Here is a 22,500-nt window from a genome sequence, read left to right as displayed (position 1 = left end):
CCGTCCTTCTTGAAGCGAGGGGGTTCCTCGACGGTCCGGGCTCTGTTTGGTATGATGGCGTCTAATCAGCGCGTCATCGTAACGCCACGGTCAGCAACAGGAAGTCGGAGCGTCTCTCTCCTGCTGAGTTATCAGCAGTCAGAGCTCTGCGCAGGTTCAGGAGCTCATAGAAACCAGTTTAACATCTTCTGACTTCTTATGTCAAAACCTGTAAACACAGCGATCAAAGGAGCTGCAGCGTTTACTGTCAGGGGTCAAAGGTCAGCCTGCAGGGACTTCACAGACACCACCTCCACCGTGAGTCTGCTGCCACCCCCCTCACCCTCTCACCAACAACAACAGCAGCGTTTGAAGTAATGAGGATCTCGGGGCAACACGGCAGGCTCGCCCTCCGGGACCACAGCGCTGCTTTGATAATGACCTGGATTTCAGAATGAACAGGAATAAATCAGCATGAGCGGAGATGCAGGAACGGGCTGAACGCAGGGAGGAAGTCGCCGCCGCTGCGTTTCACCACGTGAAGCGGGACCACTCTACTTCACCCTCTCTCTCAGAGAAAGACTGGACGTCATGGCGGAACGAAACGCCATAATTCTATAATCACATCAATAATGTGATCGCTTCATTTTTACATAAATGAGTTTGTTTGACAGCAGCAGGCCCTGGAGTGCTGAGGATCAGTGGAGTGGTGATCAGTGGTCCTGATGGCTCGGGGAACCAGACCACAGCCCAGGCTGTGGACCAGCCTGCTGCTCCCGAGCTCTGCGCGCACCAACAGTCGGCTTCTAACGCGCGGTGATCAGGCGGGGACCAAAAATCCCTTCTGCAGGAAAATGACTGGAAATGATTCAACGATCAAGACGATTAAAAGTAAAAAGTAAATTTAGGCGGTTTAACCCCCTAAGACCTGAACTCTTCCACTGCAGCATTTTTAATTTCTCTTTGATATTTGGGCTGATTGCGACCTGATGAATGTAAAAACAAAGAAGTACCAGATTTTTTTTTAACCTTATTTTTGTTGTTAAGAAAACCCTTGGAGGTACCTTAAAAAGACATCCACCTTTGTGCCTAAGGACAATAAATGTCCATTCCTCAAAAAGTGCTATAAAAACTTTATATATTCATATTTTTTTTCACTTTAAATTGGTCAGTCTTTTAAAACTACTTCTCCCTGAAATATTCATATAAAGTTTTAATAATATTTTCGTTGTTTTAACCCTTTAAATCCCAGTTTCATTACATGAGCGCCCTGTTTTTTTAGCCCCAAAAAACAAAAAAACTAAATATTTTCCAAAAAAAACATTTGAAGTAATATTTGATTGTTATTATAATTAGGCCTTTAGATGGACTAAAGATTGGCACCAAGAGTCATTTCGATCGCCTTTTATTTTTTTTTTCAGGACCAGAAAATGGTCTCCAGGCGGCAAATGCTCCTCCTCTAGGCCGAAATAAGTGCATGTTGCCGGGGTAAGTCGCGACGATCACCGGGGCACGATCACCGGGGACTGCTTTTTCCAGCCCACACGTCCGATACCACGTGACAACAAATACGTCATTTCCTGTTGACTAAAAAAAAAAAATGCACCCTCTCATGGTCCTAGGGACCAAAAAATGGTCCGCCCGATCAGCGGGCGAAGCCGCTGCTGCACGCCGGAAAAGAGGCGTCATTTCCGGCAGGTCTGTCCAAGCAGCCCGCTGTTTTCCAGCAGAGGTCAAATGTGAAGCAAGGGCGCCACCCGGTGGACAAATAAAAAAATTACAACTCTAAGGCCTGTAGTCCAAAACGAAACCCAAGCTGGAGACCTGACGATCCCTTTGACCGTAATTTTTCTGGCGTGAAAAATAGCGTTTATAATGGAAGTCAATGGGACAATTTTTGTCCAAAGGCATAAAGGTGGATGCATTGCTGTAGCTTAGCCATTTTAGGCTAATTTAATGAATTTACACCACAATTAAACAAAAAAAGTAAAAAAAAAATTCTTTGACAAATTTGGCTTTAATCCACTCAACACAGTGAAAATGGTTTAAAACTAAAAATTCAAAAGACAATAAATGTCCTTAAGATCCTCCAAGGGTTTTTAAGAAAACTCAGAGCCACATACGAGGATATTCGTTTAAAATTTTGATAGAACAGCAGCAGCATAATGTCCTCGTAGGTGGACATCAGGCCCTTGTAGAGCAAGATTGAGTATTTTGGTCTAAATAACCGAAAATGTGATGTCCACACATGTGGACGCAGGTCCTAGGAGGTTAAAGTGAAAGCACTGAGTCACAGCCACAGCTGTGGCCACCGGCGTGCAACTCTCAACCTTGACCCACCTCGCCAGGTTGGAGGCAACCTAACAACCTCCAAACAGTTGGGTCTGACTGACTCACTGCAGTCACTCTCAGACGGATGGGTAATCAAGTCAGCCTCTGCCCACGAGCAAGGCGTCTCTCCAGCAGAGACTGAGCGGCTGTGCTCGGGTTATACTGTTTAAAGCCTTTGTGTCTTTCTGCAGTAAAACTGCAGCGACTACGTCACTATTGAAGGAGGAGTCTGTTTCACGTCTATCAGCAAACTTCACATAGTTGCCAACTTGACTCCAATCGACTGCAGACTGATAGCAGTCCGACTTACTGCTGCTTCACTGACGTGTTGATGCAGCAACGTAACTCTGAAGACGAGCGGCTGCAGACCTGCTTCCCCTGGTTCTGATTGGCTCCAGTCAGCAGGGAAGCTTCCCGCCAGCATCTCTCCAGGACGCCAAACGATCTGTGCGCAGGATGTTTTACGAGAAGCTCCGGTGGGACACACAGCAGTGTGTTTAATCTCTGGGCTTGAAATAGGAGTGACATTGGTCTTTATTACTGAAACGATTATTTAATGATTGAAAGTTAAAATTAAATTAGAACATCGGTCACAGAAAAACCATTTAAACTCCTCTGTAAACACACACACACACACACACACACACACACACACACACACACACACACACACACACACTCTCTGACAACGTGATCAGACGTTAACGAGGCAGGTTTGACATCCACACCGACCCCCGGCAGCTTCTTCATCATCTGCTGCACATTTGTCCAGAGTTATTTTTAACTTTATGTTTGTGGAGCGAGGCGTGGCCGGGTCCCAGCAAAGGCTGCAGGCTTCTGCTTTTTATAATTTCAGCTGAAACGTCGGCGTCCTGCGGATCAGCCGCCACAAGAATGCACGGCGAGGAGGAGCAGGAGGTTTTCTGCAGGAGTCTGCAGATTTCAGCGGTCTGGTTTGGGATGGTGAAGTGGATCCTGAAAGTAGATCTGTTGTAAAAGAAAAAAACTGAAGCTAAAATTAGCCGCCCGCTGCGAGCGTCTATGATTAGACGTCTGCAGGCTGCGGCTCACATCTTTTTGTTTCCCAGCTGCGTGTAAAACAAAGCCCTAAAGGACGGGGCGCCGCGGAGCCGCGTGGAGGCCGGCAGCGGCGTGCTGGCCCTCCTCCAAACGCAGAGGCACAAAGTGAAACTCCTGCAGATTACAGCGTGCGGTTCAAACACCAGCGCCTTCATGTGGTTCAGCAGGTCACATGACTGCAGATACCAGCCCGCGAGGCCAACAGTGCGCGCTCAGCCTCGTCAGCTGATCGCAGTCGGGTTCTCGGTCAGAGATGTTTCTGTGTGACTTCGTCAGTGTGGGTCGTACGGCCTCACGCTGACTCCAGAACAGTTTGGTGCTCAGAGGAGTCCACGGTCCACTCTGCGACTCCGAGGAGCTCAAACCATCATCAACGATCGACAAACATCACACATTCACTCTGTGTCATCTCCGATTAGCCAACTGTGAAACAGCTGGAGACGCTCATGCTGCAATAAGTAAGGCATTGTAATGCTTCAGTCAGGCAGGGTGAACTTTGACCTCTCCGTGTTCGGGTCCCTTTCGTTTCATGGGAGACAACGTGGCCCTCACTTCCTGTAAGTCTGTCTCGTTTTATGACGTTTTGTGACGTCTGAGTGCGAGTCCTTCACAGAGCTGTTTTGTTTGATGAAGCTCGGCCGGAAACACGAGCACCAACCAGCACCTCTTCCTCACTCCTCCTCCTCCTCCTGGCCTTCAGAGAGCCTGGCACGGGAACACAGGAAGCTCTGCGAGCGTTTGTCCAAAGCAGCAGCGGGACGAGTCTGCCTCTTATCTGCTGACTGAATGAGGACAACGCGGTGAAGATGAAGACGTCCTTACGTCTTATCGGAGGTCTGAAGCGACGAGGACACGGGGGAGGCTCGTGCCCGCGCTCCTCCCTTACGGTTGGACTGGGAGCCCAGCAGGACTGACTAACTGGTTTTATCTGCTGTAGCTTCAGACAAACACGCGAGCATATGTTAGATATTAAACGTAAGAATAACAGTCTAGTGTTTGTCTGCTGGATCTGCTCCAATAAAGCTTCGTGAAGTCCAGAAAAGCATAACGGATGTTTAACGAGTTTACTCTGCTGTGCGTCTGAATTACAGCCTGACTATTTTCAGAAAGATGCATTTACTGCGAGCTTCAGTTCAGTTTCTCCTGCTGTGGTTCAAGCAGTTAATCAGCAAGGACCAAAATCAGAGCAAAATGTCTCTGAAGCCTGGACAAAAGAGACGCACTGGTTGACGTAAGCAGCTTGTTTCAGACACAGCATGAGCTGAGGCCTCATTTAAACAAAGAAGGATTGTTTTCAACTGTGGATCATGCACAGCTGCTCCAAAACACAAAGATGCAAAAATATTATCTTTGATCTAGTGCAGCTCATGAAGCTCAGAAAGGAAGTAATCAGCCCTTCTGTCCTTTCAGAGTAAAACACAGTCTTTAAAGAAGCTAAAAGCCCGGAGCTTAAAAGCAGTGAAGGTACCTGATGGAGGAAATCCAGACTTGTCCATGTTTATCAGATGTTTTTGTTGCTTTCAGCAGGTTGTGCTTCCTCAGACAGCAATAAAGTTTAAACGTATTTGAACAACACACCTGTGGCACTGATCCTGGGTGTGTGTGTGTGTGTGTGTGTGTGTGTGTGTGTGTGTGCGCGCTGCGGAGGCATCGGGCTGTAACCTGACCGTGACTCGGTGTGGGAGGAAGAGGAGGGGGTGGTGTTGTGCTGACGGAGGCTCGGCTCTCAGGGACAAAGCCGTGGCCCTTCCTCACTTCCTGTCCCAACACTATTGTTCCACAGGGCGGGGGCGAGCAGCAGACCCCGCCCTGAAGGAAACAACAAAATCACTGAGCGAGGAAACTTCCTCAGACTGACTCTCTTAATTTACAGTCCGGACCCTGCAGTCCACACACACGCACACACACACACACGCACACACACACACGCTCACGCACACACACACACACACACACGCTCACACACACGCACACACACACACACACACACACACACACACACACACACACACACACACACACACACACACACACACACTTTGAAAGTCGTCCCTATTTTCAAAGTGACTTCTTGTTATAGTTTGATGCTGTAAAGGTCGTATGATCGTTGGGTTTTCTCTGAATCTATTCTTGTACAAAAACAAGAGTCTGATGTTTACGTGAGCGTGTGTTTAACCTGCAGTGTGACAACAGTTCAGGACGTCTGTGGATGTGAGGAAACAACAAGAACACAAAGTGAACAAAAACAGTTTTTTTACCCTGACAGGAAACCACAGCGGAGACGCCGTGACGGGAGACGCCGTGACGGGAGACGCCGTGACGGGACCTAACTCACAAAGTCACACAGCAAAGACAAACTAACCAATCAACACCGCAGAGTGAAGGTGAATGAAGTCTGGAGGAGAGTGACATCACTTCCTGTCAGCAGGTGAAGCAGTGAAACACGTCGTCCACGTAACTGTGTGTAAAACCTGTTTTAGTAAAAGTGATCGCCTGAGTGTGACACTCCCCATCGAAGGAGCTTCAGCTCCTCGCAGCACAAACTTTTCTCCAACTTCATGACAAAGTTCCGATAAATTCTTCATCACTTTCGGTTCCACGTCTCACCACGAGGCGTTTGCATCTGCGGGCTGGAGCCGCTCTATCGGCCGCCTGATAACAGCGGCGTCACGCTGGCAGCACAGCTGATAAGACCTTCCTCCTTCGCCTTCCCGCCTCAGCCTGAACCGCCGACGCTCTGCGGGCTCAGTGGGAATGTAAACACACAGGTCTGCCACAGAGGCTCCAAACGCACAACAAAACCGTCACGCACGCTCTTCAGGCAAGCCTGAGCAGACAAACGAAGGGCGCACGAGCCCACGGTCCATCGACGTACCTGTGAGCTTTGGTTCCAGTGAGGAACGCAGCCACGTCCTTTATTTTGAAAGGAAAAGGAAACTCAAATGTCAACCTGAACTTGCATCTGAGGAGAGCAGCCGATACGAGCGGCTTCAGGAAACCTCCCACCATGAAGATTCAGGCGGGAAAGTCGGGCTGGTTTTAGGCTCAGGAGCTCAGGATGACCCGGCCGACGGGAGCTCGATGTCTCTGACATGTTTGCAGGTCTGATCAGAGACAGCAGATCAGATCAAAGCACAGTCTGCTCCTGCGGTCAAACAGCTGGACGCCTCCCACCTCACGGTGACGTCACCAGCAGTTCACACTTTTACTGCTCCGTGCCACTGTGGAGGCTTTCTGCTGCTCCAGTCTTGCTGTTATTTGTCAGTCCTGGTTGCTGATGCTTGACTTTTGTCACTTTGTGTCACTTCCTGTCTGACGGCAGGTGAAACCGACATGACCTACCACCTCAAACATTAAATTTACTCTGTTTTTTTAAACACAAGACGCGAAGATGTTTTCTAATAATTCGATTACTCTTCATCAACCAAAGAGGTGAAAAAGGGCAGACTCCACAGCAGAGGCAGAGGAACCTCAGAGTTATGAGAAGCTCCAGTATCCACACAGAGAAGGCCTCCGTCAGCTGATGTATGCATCCTCTGCATGCACAAACAGGCCCGTCACGCACCCTGACTGATGGAGGAGAAGCAGGGAAGGACTTTGTTCTGAGGCCGGGCTGACAGAAACGAGCGCCTGCAAACTCGGAGACACAGAAACAGAAGCTGCGATCTGTTGTGTCCATCCTGTGGAGAAATTTTACAACCAATCAGCTTAAAAACTGAGGCAGGAACAAGGAGAGCGTCCCTGAACGCGTCCCTGAACGCGTCCCTGAACGCGTCCCTGAACGCGTCCCTGAACGCGTCCCTGAACGCGTCCTGGTGCAAACACACCTGTGAGATGGTCACAGTTCGGTCTTAAGGTCGGAGAGGAGACTGAAGCAAAGCCTGAGCCTTGACTGTCGGCGCTCTGCTGGGTCATCATGACACGCAAAAGGTTTCAGCGTTTATCGTCTGAACCGAAATCTGAAAACACAAACGTGCGCAGGTCAGGCCGCTCTGTGGACGGGGCTCGGGTCAGCTGATAGCCAACCACGATGAAGGGTCACAATAATGAGCCTGATTAACAACCACGTGGGCCCCGTGGCACTCAGCTCTGACACAAAGTATGATTTCATGAGAGAAACTCATCCTTGCTGTTTGGAAACAGGCATCTTAGAAACGGTGAGGCTGTAATGTAACTCTGACAGATGCAGCCTGCGCAGAGCAAAACTCTCACTGAGCTTAAAGCTGTTAAAGGCGTTTTAAATGAGCGAGTGAGACATCACGGGCTCTGTGAACCTCAGATCAAACGGGGAGAATCTGCATTTCTGACCGTCTGCAGGTTCCTGAACTTTCGTTTTTTCCACACTGAGGGGTTAGAAGTGTGTTTCGGTTGCTATTTGCCAAGAGGCCAGAGTCAACAGAGCCTAATGAGGACGCTGAGATGGTTTCCTGAGTGCGCTGACAGCCGCCTCTGTCACACTCTGCTGTGGAGACGCTGATCAGGACTCTACAGGCCTGAGCAGCGTCCAGAGCGGCTGGCAGCTGGACCGCACGGAGACAAACTCCTCATGAATATATGGGGCAGCAGGGCCCGGCCTGGTGGAGCTAATGGAGTGGGCCAACAGTAAATATTCACATTATAACAGCAGCTGGTGTTTTTATCCTGTCAGGAAGCTTTTACAACCAGGACTATGATCTGAATGCTTTTGCTTTTCCTAGATCAGCTCTGTATTACATACACTTTCACTTCTTACACGACATGTGGGAAGCAGTATGAAAATGTCTGGAGCCCACCCAGCGTCACAGGGCTCCAGAGCTCCATTGCTCCAGCCCCCCCACAGCCACATAACCTGGGACCTACAAGTAGCCACAGCACAGTGGGGGAGGGGGGGGGGGGGGGGGTAAGACCACCAGAAGGAGAGAGCCAGAAAACAACCAGGTCAGTAGGGACCCTGCCGTGGGTGGTGGTCTGCAATGACAACGTCCTGGAGCAGCACCACCACAGAGACTGGACATGCAGAGCAGTCCTGGGGCTCATCTGCACACTGAGTCAAACACCAGCATCCACTCAATTACAGCAGCGTGTTAATGACACACTCGCCGTCCCAGAGGAGGCACGTTTAGACTCAAACCTCAGAGAGCTGCTGATGAATGAACGGCTCGGACGTGCCGGAGCACAACTCTTTCCTTCAAACTGTTCGTGTAAGAACAGCTTAATTATAGCCAGCCTGCAGGCTTTAAACACACACTGGTGAGTGCCAAACCAACGGGGCCAGGTGGCATTAATCACGAGGCAGCTGAGATTACTCGAGTATGTGCTCACTTTAACAAAAACATCACACTGTGTGCTGACTTAAACTGAGCTCAAGCTAATCGTTTTTATTGCAAGAACAAGATCATGAGGTCAAAGTTCAAATTGAATCCAGCACAGAAACAGCATTACATCGCTCTCTGCAAACATCTGCACCGACAGCACGCTAACACGAAGCTAACACTGAGCTAGCTGAGAACCAAAGTGACTATCGAGCTGAGCATGCAGACTCCAGCCCAGCAGCCAGAGCCTGAACAGTGACGAGCAGCCTTTACTTTCCTCCGGCTGCTCTTCATCTTTCATTAACACTGAAGCACAGATTGTGCAGCCTCAGGTTTTATAGTTAACTGGTAATTATGAGAAACACCTTTCAGCTCATTTTATACACTAACAAGGAAATAATGTAACTAGTTACTCTCACGGCAGTGTAGTGACGTAATGTCCTGCATTACTTTTAAGTAATGTGATGTGTAATAGATTACTTTTTTGCGAAATAATCCCATAAATGATGCAGCCTGGCAGTGCTAAACAGCAGGGTTTTATTAGTATTTACCAGTGAAACATTATCCATGTTTTACTGGTGACAGGACATGCAGGCCTGTTACTGGTTGTCCTGCCTGTTACATCTAATGTAACTGTAAGCCTAACTGGCTTAAAAGCTCCCTTTAAAGTCATTTTATCTCAGAACTGTTTATTTCAGCTAAAAATGCTCTGACAGACAGAAGCCGTCGATCTTCTGTCCGGTCTTTCCAGTATTGTTTTCCCAGTAAAGTGGTTCAGGGTGGAGCGTGGTGTGTGTTCCTCTTCCTATCCCAACCTCAAACAAGAAGGAGGCTCAGGACTCGGCACATATTGTTCGGGGGGGATATGAGCTCAGCTCCACGCCCGTTCCTCTTTTCCTCGCTGACAAAAACCTCCTTCAATCTGGACAGTCGCAGCACCAGGACCTCCTCCCTCGTACACCACCTCCTCCAGCCTGCTACATGTGACCAGGCATTCCTGTGTGGCCGATCAAGCCTCCACTTACAGTGGGGCAAAAAAGTATTTAGTCAGCCACCGATTGTGCAAGTTCCCCCACTTAAAATGATGACAGAGGTCAGTAATTTGCACCAGAGGTACACTTCAACTGTGAGAGACAGAATGTGAAAAAAAAATCCATGAATCCACATGGTAGGATTTGTAAAGAATTTATTCGTAAATCAGGGTGGAAAATAAGTATTTGGTCACCTCAAACAAGGAAAATCTCTGGCTCTCACAGACCTGTAACGTCTTCTGTAAGAAGCTTTTCTGTCCCCCACTCGTTACCTGTATGAATGGCACCTGTTTGAACTCATCATCTGTATAAAAGACACCTGTCCACAGCCTCAAACAGTCAGACTCCAAACTCCGCCATGGCCAAGACCAAAGAGCTTTCGAAGGACACCAGGAAAAGTATTGTAGACCTGCACCAGACTGGGAAGAGTGAATCTACAATAGGCAAGCAGCTTGGTGTGAAGAAATCAACTGTGGGAGCAATCATCAGAAAATGGAAGACATACAAGACCACTGATAATCTCCCTCGATCTGGGGCTCCACGCAAGATCTCATCCCGTGGGGTCAAAATGATCATGAGAACGGTGAGCAAAGATCCCAGAACCACACGGGGGGACCTGGTGAATGACCTGCAGAGAGCTGGGACCAAAGTAACAAAGGTCACCATCAGTAACACACTACAACGGCAGGGAATCAAATCCCGCAGTGCCAGACGTGTTCCGCTGCTGAAGCCAGTGCATGTCCAGGCCCGTCTGAAGTTTGCCAGAGAGCACATGGATGATACAGCAGAGGATTGGGAGAATGTCATGTGGTCAGATGAAACCAAAGTAGAACTTTTTGGTATAAACTCAACTCGTCGTGTTTGGAGGAAGAAGAATACTGAGTTGCATCCCAAGAACACCATACCTACTGTGAAGCATGGGGGTGGAAACATCATGCTATGGGGCTGTTTTTCTGCCAAGGGGACAGGACGACTGATCCGTGTTAAGGACAGAATGAATGGGGCCATGTATCGTGAGATTTTGAGCCAAAACCTCCTTCCATCAGTGAGAACTTTCAAGATGAAACGAGGCTGGGTCTTCCAACATGACAATGATTCAAAACACACCGCCCGGGCAACAAAGGAGTGGCTCCGTAAGAAGCATTTGAAAGTCCTGGAGTGGCCTAGCCAGTCTCCAGACCTCAACCCCATAGAAAATCTGTGGCGGGAGTTGAAAGTCCGTGTTGCTCGGCGACAGCCCCAAAACATCACTGCTCTCGAGAAGATCTGCATGGAGGAATGGGCCAAAATACCAGCTACTGTGTGTGCAAACCTGGTAAAGACCTATAGTAAACGTTTGACCTCTGTTATTGCCAACAAAGGTTATGTTACAAAGTATTGAGTTGTATTTTTGTTATTGACCAAATACTTATTTTACACCCTGATTTACGAATAAATTCTTTACAAATCCTACCATGTGAATTCATGGATTTTTTTTTCACATTCTGTCTCTCACAGTTGAAGTGTACCTCTGGTGCAAATTACTGACCTCTGTCATCATTTTAGGTGGGGGAACTTGCACAATCGGTGGCTGACTAAATACTTTTTTGCCCCACTGTACATGAACTGACATTCACAGTTTAGGCCACAGAGATCACTTTATTCTTATACTTGTGATTGATCAATGAGGTGACAAAAACAAATATGAGAACACTGAATGAGGGTTTAATGTCTGAATGAAGTCTTGAGGGGTTGGGGGTCGGGTCAGCGGGCGTGGCAGCCTTCCTTTAGTGCTCTAATGTGATTTCCATGAGTTTAGGAGGAATGACCAGTGGATGATTAACAGTGAGGTGAATGAATGTTACATTTTAAGGCTAATGGTAAATGGCCTGTATTTGTACAGCGCTTTACTCGTCCCTAAGCTTTACACAACCTGTTATCCACCCATTCACCCACCCATTCACACACTGGTGATGGCAGCTACATTGTAGCCACCCTGGGGCGCACTGACAGAGGCGAGGCTGCCGGACACTGGCGCCACCGGGTCCTCTGACCACCACACCAGTAGGCGACGGGTGAAGTGTCTTGCCCAAGGACACAACGACCGAGACTGTCAGAGCCGGGACTCGAGCCGGCAACCTTCCGATTACAAGGCGAACGCCCAACTCTTCAGCCACGATCGCCGATAATGAATTATTTAAAGAAGTTTTGTAAACCTTAGCTCTCTGAGCTTCTGACGTCCTGTATGTGAGGGGAAGTGTATGAGTGTCACAGAGCTGAATTACCAGCCTCTGAAACGATGTGTAACATCTGTACATCCTGTATCATAAGCACCAGCCTGCTGAGATGGCAGATATTTAATGTTCAAAGGATTATTATCCAAACCCTGAAACTGAAAGCTGAAGACAGCTAACGGTCTGATGACCAGCTAATCCAGGAGAAGGAAACAGCTGTGACCTGAGAAGCCTGAACCTGAACCACAGCAGAGGTGAGAAAGCCTAATCAACGTAAAGGTGTGACTGCGCTTCATCCTCTTCTCTCTGCAGGAGCGAGCATCTGCTGGCAGCGCAGCGAGGCCTCGCCGGTCTCCCTCGCCTCCCTCTCTTTGGCTGAAGACTTCAGGAAACGCTCCGTGTGCGGCTGGTTTTCACCAGAGTCAAATTCCAGCCTCAGCGAGCAGATCGAAGGTACTGCCGTGGGCTTTGCATACCAGCGCCATGACATCAGCGTCTCTATTCTCCCCTCTGCATTCAAACGCTGCTCTGCTACACGGACAATAGCTGGCACAGATACAACACAGGGGCTGAGGGGGCGGGTGGGAGTGGGTGCTGGAGAAGCAGAAAACTGAGTAAAACTTGGAGCTCGTAATTCGCAGCTGTGAGCGGGACTTCACGCTGGGCCGGCGGCCTCAAACCGCACTCATCTCTGAGCCTTTTATCGCCGTTAAAGTGTCAGAGCGAGCAGATCTGGACAGACGTGCACAGGCCAGGAAAATAAAGCCTCGTTTTTTAGCATCTCACCACAATCCTGACCTAAATTAGAGTGCAGTGAATTCCTCTCGTGCTCAGTGGTGGGAACGGTTCCTCAAACAAAGTCAGAGGCAGATCAGAACTCATAAGTCAGACGCAGGACAGTCTCGCTAACAGCACAGAATGAGAGTCGGACCAACACTGTGAACTTTTCCCTCTGAGAAGGTTTGCTGCCAGAGGCCCGGCTCAAAGCAAGCTACAGATCACAGCTGGCTTCAGGTGGAAGCTCCTCAGCACCGATCTGCCATTTCACCAGGAACGTTGTTAGCACCGGTAGGGTCCTCGGGATCTACTCACTTCAAAATCATCCTTCTTTATTTTATACAATCAGAAAAAAAGCATTCTAGCTCCTCCCCTTTAAGCCAGCTTTCTTCTGATTGGCTGCCTCTTGTACACGGAGGGTTTGAACGTCATATCTCTGCCTGGGCTGATCATATAAGATTCATCTGTCTGACCTCTTAACGTCTAAGAGCAGAAAACAACCTGTGGATCTGTGTATTTATCACCCCTCTGACCTCACCGACACCCTCCACTGTAGCAGCAGCCAGGGGGCGGAGCTAAAGCAGCCAGGCTGTTTATGTTTGTTTTAGAGCGCTGAAAATGATCTTCAGGAAATCCTTCAGGAACAAGGACATGTGGAAACAACGACGCAGACACCAACACTCGTTTCCTGAGCTGGGCTCTTCATCACCCAGGTTACGGTAATCTTAACAGCTGAAGAAGTCCAGCCGACTTTAACTCCAGCACTTGAAACTCACTCCATGGCTGGTTCTTGTCAGCAGGCTTCCAGAAGTCAGCCAATCTTTAAAAAGAGGAAGTCCTTAAAGGGGGAGGAGCCAAAACAGCTCGTGTTTAAACACAGGATGAACTTAAAGGCTGCACAAAGGCCAAGGATAAGATAAAGAAGGATTATTTTGAACTGTGACTCGTGCAAAGCTGCTGCACCACAGCCCCAAAAAAGGCAGTTGTTAATGAGCAGACTGGAGCCACAGATGCACAAAAGATTTAGTAAGATAATAATAAAAGAAGACACTAAATACCATTTCATGACTCCTGATGGAGGCGGAGCAGCGGGACTGAGGAGGCCACCTTCAAAAATGTAGGTGTTTATCCCACTCACTCGCTTTAAAATTGCAAAATAAGGCACTGACCCTCAGAAGATGTGCCCTTCTGAGTGGCCTAGTTTTACGCTTTTAATTAGGAGGAAATTCATACGCTTGCTGTGTTTTCAGACATCTCACAGGGCTGCTGTGGAAACCTGCACGCAAACCCGTCTAAAAACAAAAGCTGTGACATCATGCAAAGGATCCACCACGGTGTTTCACGTCACGTGATGCAGACACACGATGTTGGCTGATTCACAAAGTGCATTCTGGGTAAACTTTAAGGCTTATGGGACAGGTGGCCGCTCAGAACAGGTGAGAGCAGTGTTTGTGTTGTTGTGCTTTGCCCCTCACACCCTGCAGAAACACAGCGACCTCGAAGAGCCTCCGTGACGTCTTTACAGCACTGAAGCTGAGAGGACAAGGAACACTTGGAAACGTGCGTGCCATCCTTCAGCGACCCCTGAGCTGCACGGACATAAAGAAAAGAATCGAGCTTGAAACTCACAAAAGAGGAAAGCGGCCGAGCAGAGAGCGCAGTGCAGAACATCTGTTACGTAACAGCAAATAAAGAAAAGCTCCAGCAGCCTGCAGCCCGCTGCGCAGGACGTAGCCTCAGACCAAATTCACTATGGTCTCGTTTCCATTTCAAAGCCTCTATAAAAAGTGAAGACAGAACCATTACAGCTTCCTGCCCCGCTGCTGTGAGCGCGCTCAGAGGCGGGTTATTTTGGAAGACACCGGTCTCATTACTGTGGAGAAGGTGTTTATGCAAAAAGCAAGGAGCCGAGTTACAGCCTTTCACTCAGGAAACGAGTCGCGGCTGCTCTGGTGGGCCGACGGAGGAGACACCCGCTGGTTAAAAGATGCTCTCTGGACTGAGTGGCGAATATCTGTAACTGACCAACCACAAGGCAGCAAAGAAACTCACTTATAGGCCTTAGATATCAATCACATCAGTGTTTACTGATATGATCACGTCTTTATCTTTAGATGGGACGCAGCACATGTATGAACAGCTGTGGTGTTCCGCAGGGCTCCGTTTCAGGTCCTCTAATATTCTGTATTTACATTCTTCCAGACAAATGATTCAGCATCACAATATCTGTTTTCATCAGCACACGGACGACTCACCGATCAGCTGACTGTTGATTCTGTTTAATCAGCTTTTAATTCAGTTATTACATTTTTTAAATTTACTTTGCAACAGTTACAGCTTTTAATAAGCAGGAGATACAGAGCGAAGCCAGATATTCAAATTATTATCTTTAAGTATGCAGATCTATTTCATGTCCGACCTAAAGCACTGTGAGACAGGCTGGCAGGGTTCAGCTCCTGGTTCTGGACTGGATTCAGGTGTGGATCAGCCATTTCATCAGGTGACGCGTTTCCAGGTTTTGGACTCTGTCCTTTGGTGAAGCACGTCTATGTTGCCCAAGTGCTCTGAGTGCAATGCAGATTTGTGGATTCTGAAACGGCCGCCACAAAATCGCTGGTCAAGTTGACGATTTCCAGCAGAAATGACCAGCAGGCTCCGGGAAACGTCCCGGTGGGCAGGATTTCCCCACCCCACCAGCTGCCTCCTGTTTCTCAGTTATGTTGACTTCTACTCTGAGCAAGGCCTTCAGTTTAAAGAAAAATAAAACCTTAGTAAGGCTTCTCCATGTTTCTTCCCATTAGGACTAAAACCCCTGACAGCCAGGGGTCCTGAGGGGCCCCTCGGCCCCAAACACAGGAGCTTTGTTCCTGCGCTTCTTTTCAGAGGTACGATCGGCAAACAACAGCAGCTCAAACACAGAGCAAGAATTTCACGCACTGTCTGAAAGCTTTTAACACTTCCCCTCAAATCGCTGTGGAGCAGAGTGAAAAATTCCCGCTCATTAACCCTTCACTTTAAAAGTCTGGTGTTCGTTCGAGCGCCTGGCTGCACAAACAGCCCGCTGTATGTGCCAACCTCCGCCTCAGAGCAGCGAGCAAAGGAAAGCTGGATCAGCGCGACCGTGTGAAGCCCTGAAATGCTTCCCGCTTCAAACGACCCGCAACTCATTTATTCCCACCCGTCAGCAGGAAAAGCGAGGATCATCGTGACTGCGAGACCCGGGTGTCTCTGAGGTTTACAGGCGTTAACGGCAGTGAGAATCCGGTCCGACCTGACGCTTCCTGCTCAGGCTCGACGCCTTTGGGTCAATTTTTGCCAAATTTATAGAAACAAACAACAAACGTGCGTCTGTGAGGTTAGGAGACGACATAAAGGCTTCATGGCTCAGAGACACCGTAATGAGATGTGATGGACATCGTCTGAACTCGACGTTGGTGCAGCTCCAGCTGAGCTGTGCACCAGAGAGAGAAAGGGATTTTTGGAGAGAGCTCTTTCCTGTTTAGATCCTTCCTCCTCTCTCATTCAAGTTTTCGTCGTCTTCCATCAGTCTGTTCCTGCCTCCAGCTCCTCCACACATCAGCGCAGACGGGAGAAAGTTGATGAGGTGCTTTTAAAAAGCTCTGAAACTCCCGATAAAGACCAGAACCGGCGCGAGAAAGCAGAAGGAGACGTCTTTAAAGGAGGAAACTGAAGGAGCAGCAGCGTGAAAGTAGTCCAGAAGAGGACGGGAGACCTGCCAGCAGCGATCAGCGTGATTGGCTGAGCTGAGTTTGAACCCAAACCCCTGAATAAAACACGAAACAGGCAGCATGTGGGCGCTGACGAGCCCCCGCGCTCCCTGTCCCAGCAGAGCCTCCGACACGCCGCTCGCCATTGTGTTTCCGACGGCTTTACGCGACATCGGGTTCAGTCAGAAGAACACTGATGCTGTGAGACGAGGTCTTCCTGTGTTCAAAGGTCTAAAATCCTCTCAGACTCAGGACGAAGAATTGAAACATCAGATTTCATCAGCAGCACAAAATGAGAAAGTGAAAGTTCTTTAAGATGAGAGCTGTGATCTCTGTGGGGGAAAGTTACAGGCGCTCAGCAGGAAATGTAGAAGAAGATAAAAAGTCTGCGTGGAGCACGAGTGCAGGGAAGATAAGATGAAAAAATCCACCTGCTGCACCGATGTGACCTCACAGCAGCGAGCTGCTCAGTCTTTCTGCACGCACACCTGACCACGTGAACACCACAGCCCGGCACGCTACACGCTTCTGTACGAAACACGCTTTACCCGGACCCGACACCCGAGAGCGCTCCGCTCTAACCCGGCCTTCTTCTGGAGCCAAACGCTCTCTGGGCCGTTCACAGGTCTCAGGACCTGTATCAGGGGAACCGGGATTTTCCCAGAAGGAAAAGCTCCACTGCAGCGTTGCATTGTATGCTTCCCGATGACTAATTTCACATTATTTACAAAGAGCCATTAAGCTGCCACACAGCCTCGCAGAGACCATGACTCACGTCTGCTTTTATAACTGAGACAAAACCCCCTGAGTCACTGAGAGGGACTCTGGCTTTTCCTCTGCTCCGTCACAAAGCACAGACGGGGCGATGCTCCCGATCGTTTACTGGGTCGACTCCAAACATAAGAAACGGTGAACGCTGCCGCTCTGCAGCAGCTTCAGATCAGCTTTCTTTCCATTTTTACAGTTAATACAAAGGGAACTTTCCCCACAGTGAATAACGCTGTGAAATGATCCAACAGCTGCTGCGTCCAAAACCTGCAGAAACACCAAACTAACGATGGACCTGCGACGCACAAAGCCTGAACTGAGTTTATGGGATTAGTCTTGGTCTAATCTGAGCAACAAAGCAGTGCAGAGTCAGCGTGCTGACTGTAAACATCAGAGCTCTGAGAAGCAGGTTCTTCAGCATCAGATAAACAGAGCCCCCCCCCCCAACCAGCAGTATAAATCCTCTTAATCCTGGCCGGCCACCATCTGGGAGCTCCTTGTGATTTGGGTGATAACGGTCGGGGGCGACATCAGAGCGCCAGATGTCAGGAGGACGAGTCCGGGTCACTTGAAAATCAGACGAATGCGAAAAACGGAGGCGAGTGGACATCTGACCTCTGACCTCTGTGAGACAGCAGTTTAAGGAGCGGTGGCGTGATGTGCTCAGGTGATGGATCGGGCGCGCCAAGGTGAGAACAATTGGTGGGGGTCATGTGACAGAGCGCGGGAATTCCCTGAGGGAGCTGGGGAACCGCCCCTCAGAGACGCTACATGATTACCTGTTACTGTGAAATGACGCGACACTGTGATTGTGGCGGCAAACAACACCAAACACACACAGCTGACACGAACACAGCACTGGTTTGAGCCACGCGCCTCCTTTAACTCACACACTAAACAAATGTTTGACTTCTTTGGAACATCCTGTCTTATGGCGATGCTCATCCACCCCTGCACTCTTATTCTGAAAGTTCACTTGCTGCTAACCAGTTACCCTTCCTGTCTCCTGTCTCTCGACCACTAGGCTCATCACGCACACACACACCTGTGATTACAGTCTGAGTTCTTCTGAGAGTAAGAACACGAAGTGAAAGCTTCAGGTTTTTATCTGAAACACGGCTGAAATATTCACAAAGGTTTTTGATATAAGAGGCCAAACTTAGCAGCAGATTACATCTCGCATATTCAAGTTGTGCTCCATAAAGTTTTGTCTGTGTGGATTTGAGTAACCCGTCTCCATCGAAGCTCAGCGCTGTGCTCTGCAGGGCTGACATCATGGACCAGGGGCCTGTTCTTCGTACCGCGCTAAGTGAGTTAGCTGGATTAGATTGTTGACGATTTCGCGTGATCCTGGATCGTTCGGTTCCCCGAAGCTCATCCGGGACTTGCTGTCATAGCAACAGAGCCGTAAGCGTAAACCTGCTGGGGAGCAGGTTTACTTTATGTAAACAGGATTAGATCGCGGCCACGCAGGTATGTCCGCGTCATTCATACGAAAGCAACAGCGATATTCCACCACTGTTTCACCATAAATAAATAACATCAATGTAACTAAAGACAATGCAGCACCTGATCCATTTATTGATTTCACACAGATACATACAGGTCATTCCCTAAAAAAGGGAAATGAACTATTAACATTCTATTACATGTATGTGATTATTACAGATGTAATTCATATTTCAGAGTAGTAATTGTAATTTACTTCGTGTAATCAAGATGAGAGACCACGGCTATAAAAGCGAAGGTGGATTTGGGAAGCCTGTCGCAGCCATGTCCTGTCCGTTTACGCGAGCAGCCCATTGCGGAAGGTGCAAGATTGATAAGGAGAGTTTTCAGAATTCAGCGTATATTGCGGGACAGACAGGATCCTTTAGCTCAGCGCGACAGTGTGCTCATAGAGAGATATCGATTTTCCCGTGAGGGTATTATTCACTTAACCAACTTGTTGACGAGGGGGTGCAGGACCACCACCTGTCTTTTTTTGCTCTGCCCTTTTCTTGGTTGCTGTTATGAACAAACAAACAGAGTATTTCAGGGTCTCTTTCCAAGAGACTAAAAGCAATATAAGTGATAAATATTACCATTCTGTAGAATATTCTTATATTTCACTTTTACCTGTTCCCATGTTCTAGTGGGTCCTGTCGTGGCTCTAATGTGAAAGAGGATATAATATAACATATTATAATATAATATAATGTAATATAATATTGGATAATATGGTGTGATATAATAAATCTACCCTACCGCCTACTGGTGTTGGCCAGAGGGGCCGATGGCGCGATATGGCAGCCTGGCTTCTGTCAGTCTGCCCCAGGGCAGCTGTGGCTACAACTGTAGCTGCCTCCACCAGTGTGTGAATGTGAGAGTGACTGAATAGTGGCATTGTAAAGCGCTTTGGGTGCCTTGAAAAGCGCTATATAAATCCAATCCATTATTATTATTATTATTGAATTACTTACGAGTTTGATTTGTCAGCAACTTCCTGCCAGCCCTCTCTCCTTGCTTTTGCAGCCTTTGCAGTGTTCCCTTGCGTTCTGATTAAACTCTGAAACTCCTGAAATCCCTCACTCAGGAGTTCTTGCTCTGCTGCCGAAAAATACCGAGCGCGCTCCTTCGACATTTTCGCCGACCAATCAAAGGGTTGCCGATCAATGTTTCTACTATCGATGCGTAGCTCCTGTTGGGCCACCCAGTGATCTCACATTACTTCATCTAGCTATACTAATCGTCAACAACAGGTGTGTTCGGGGAACCGGAATAGCGAGCTCAGAGTTAGCGCGATGATTTGGTCTTGGATGTTTCATTTGATCTTGGATGTAGTAAGCGACGTACGAAGCACAGGGCCCTGATCCAAATCAACGTGTTTACAAACAAACATTTCTGTTGTATCCAAGATTTGCGACGCCGTTCTCTCTCGTGCTCCCAACATCAATTTCGGGGACAGACGTGTGCAAAAGCCTGCAGATGCTCCACACTGTGAAGGCAGCACAGTTTACACGTTTGTGGAGAATAAGTGAACGTGTGCTACGGCCCACAGCGCACACGTTTGTGCGATGCACTGCGGATCCTTAGGTCAAGTCATTTCGTTCAGTTTGTCAGCGAAGCCAGTGTTGAGGAGCGTCTGATGAGAGAAAGCCGAACCCACGGCAGGTATCTGGGTCAGCTCTGGTTTCACACTTTCCACTGACATGAAAACACTTAAACCCCAAAAACCCGACGCAAGAGAACAGACGCAAAAGTGCTTCCTCCACATCTGAGCTGCTGTTAGAGGAAACGCCGGCATCACCGTCCGGAGACTTTCAGTCTGTGTGACAGCAGCAGGAGCCTCTCCGAGCCCTGTGACGACCCTGCACAGTTGGCAGCTTTATGACACAAGCCGATGCCGTGATTCAGTTTCTTTACGTTTGTTACTGAGAAAGGCCACCAGTAGAGCAGCGCGATATGGGCAAAAATATTTATCACGATATATATTTGAAAATTTGCAAAAACGATATAATTGACGATATAACTGATGCGAGACAAAATACAACTCCACAACTTTACTAGTGCAAAAAAACATCCATTTATTTCACTTAAACAAGCAGCTGTTTTTATGTGCATTAAAGCTATATAAATGTGCTGACATATCCTGAGTTAACCATGTATAATATCCACTGAAGTTAAAAAGAGGAGCTTTGCAACATTAAACTGCAGTGTGCAGTACGTATTTTTCGGACCATAAGGTGCACGGGAATATAATGCACATTAAGCAAAACAAAGCAGTCAGATAAATCAAACTTTATTAAACTCATTCTTCTTGCTTCCTCCACTTCTGTACCATTGATTCATTAATGTTGAATTCTCTGCAGCTGCTCTATTCCCATGTTGTTGCAGTATATGAATGACTAACCTCGTATTGTGGATGGATTATCTCAGTTGTTCTCCTGACTGAAGTTTGGTCCGTTTACAGCATCCTGCCATGCGATTGCATTTGTCTCTAACTATCAGGAACCTTCACGTTAACTTTTATAAGTGGAAAAGTGTTAGTGTTCGTCCTCCAGCTTCACTGTTTATGTTATGCTAACATAGCTGTGTCGCTAGCGATCACGTAGCACATCATTATATACCAGCTAGCCCAACTTCAGTAACCCTACAAACGTCACTGCTGTTTAGTTTCCTGTCTTCATTTATGTTGGAAGTGATAGCAGAGCTGTACGTTTGATTTTTTTCAGAAATCTCTCAGTCAGAACATGCTATGTCATGCTTAGGTAACTAGCGAAACTAGCGAGCTAACTTCCTGCTAACTTCTAACTCCGTTAAATGTAATAACTTTTGCTTTCATGGATGCCTGGATGTTAAACTTCATAGTTACACCTGGTAAAGCAGCAACGCTGATCATTTTATTAAAGATGAAAGAATTTAGACAGTTTAACTCTCAGTGATGCTGCAGTGTTCGTTTGACTTTAGGACCCAGATTACTCCCAGATTTACGAGCACCTTAGTCCAACAAGTACGGCAATAACGACGGCCGCTTGCATGTTCTACAAAAAATCTGCTTTGTTGTGTATCTGACGGACGAAAGCTAAACCTGAAGTTGCAGCATTTTTACAAACCAGTTCTGGTTCATCCGTTTCACTCAACGATCCGCTTTCTCCCTTCTCATTCTCCGTCGCCGCCATGCTTTTCGGCCATTAGTTAGCGTATGAAAACAAAGGCACTGCGCATGCGCTTTTTACCCATATTCTATCGCCGTATTTCATTTTCTTATCATTGCCTAACACTGTAGCGGTATTACCGTGAACGGTATAATATGGCCGAGCCGTAGCCACGAGTGCAGAGAAAAAAGCATTCCCACGTTCATCTAAAGTGTGTAACAAAATCAGAACGCCATAAACTCTGATTTTAGTCACAGCAGGACAGAAACATGTTTAAACACGTCCCATGTTAACAGAAACAGGAGCTCTTTGACTTTGATGGTGCGACGGGTCGATGTTGGGATGCGTCTGACCTTAGATCAGTTTTACCTCGCCCCACTTACACGAGCAGCTCAGACATTTGATTCGTTTTCTGAGTGTCTGTTTTGAATAATCGGCTCCGGCGTACTTACTGTTCCTGTTGGTCTTCAGCTTGGACAGCAGCTTCTGGGTGGACAGCAGGTCTCCACTCTTCACCGCCTGCAGGAGGTCCTGCTCCTTCCCCATGCTCCCTCCTCCTCCTTAAAATCCAACCAGCTTCACAGTAAATCCCGCTGCCTCCTCAGGGCCTCATGCTGAGCACCGGAGACGTGCACCTGCCTCAGGTGAGACCTCCACTTCCTCCC

At 48.1% G+C, this 22,500-nt stretch overlaps 1 protein-coding gene across 3 annotated transcripts in view; it reads right to left on the bottom strand.

Annotated features, from left to right (window-relative positions):
- Window positions 1-22,500, bottom strand: part of LOC308410829 (CASK interacting protein 2) — a 60,722-nt gene that overhangs the window by 34,615 nt on the left and 3,607 nt on the right. For all 3 annotated transcript variants that reach the window (XM_080904478.1, XM_080904477.1, XM_080904479.1), the window contains one exon: window positions 22,288-22,500. This exon is cut by the window's right edge and continues 180 nt beyond it. In XM_080904478.1, coding sequence (XP_080760604.1) covers window positions 22,288-22,381 — 94 coding nt within the window. In that variant the 5' untranslated portion in view covers window positions 22,382-22,500. The remainder of the gene's footprint in view (window positions 1-22,287) is intronic.

This window comes from Rhamphochromis sp. 'chilingali', assembly GCF_963969265.1.
Source record: "Rhamphochromis sp. 'chilingali' genome assembly, chromosome: 15".
Classification (NCBI taxonomy): domain Eukaryota; kingdom Metazoa; phylum Chordata; class Actinopteri; order Cichliformes; family Cichlidae; genus Rhamphochromis; species Rhamphochromis sp. 'chilingali'.
This window is presented reverse-complemented; position numbering and strand designations above follow the sequence as displayed.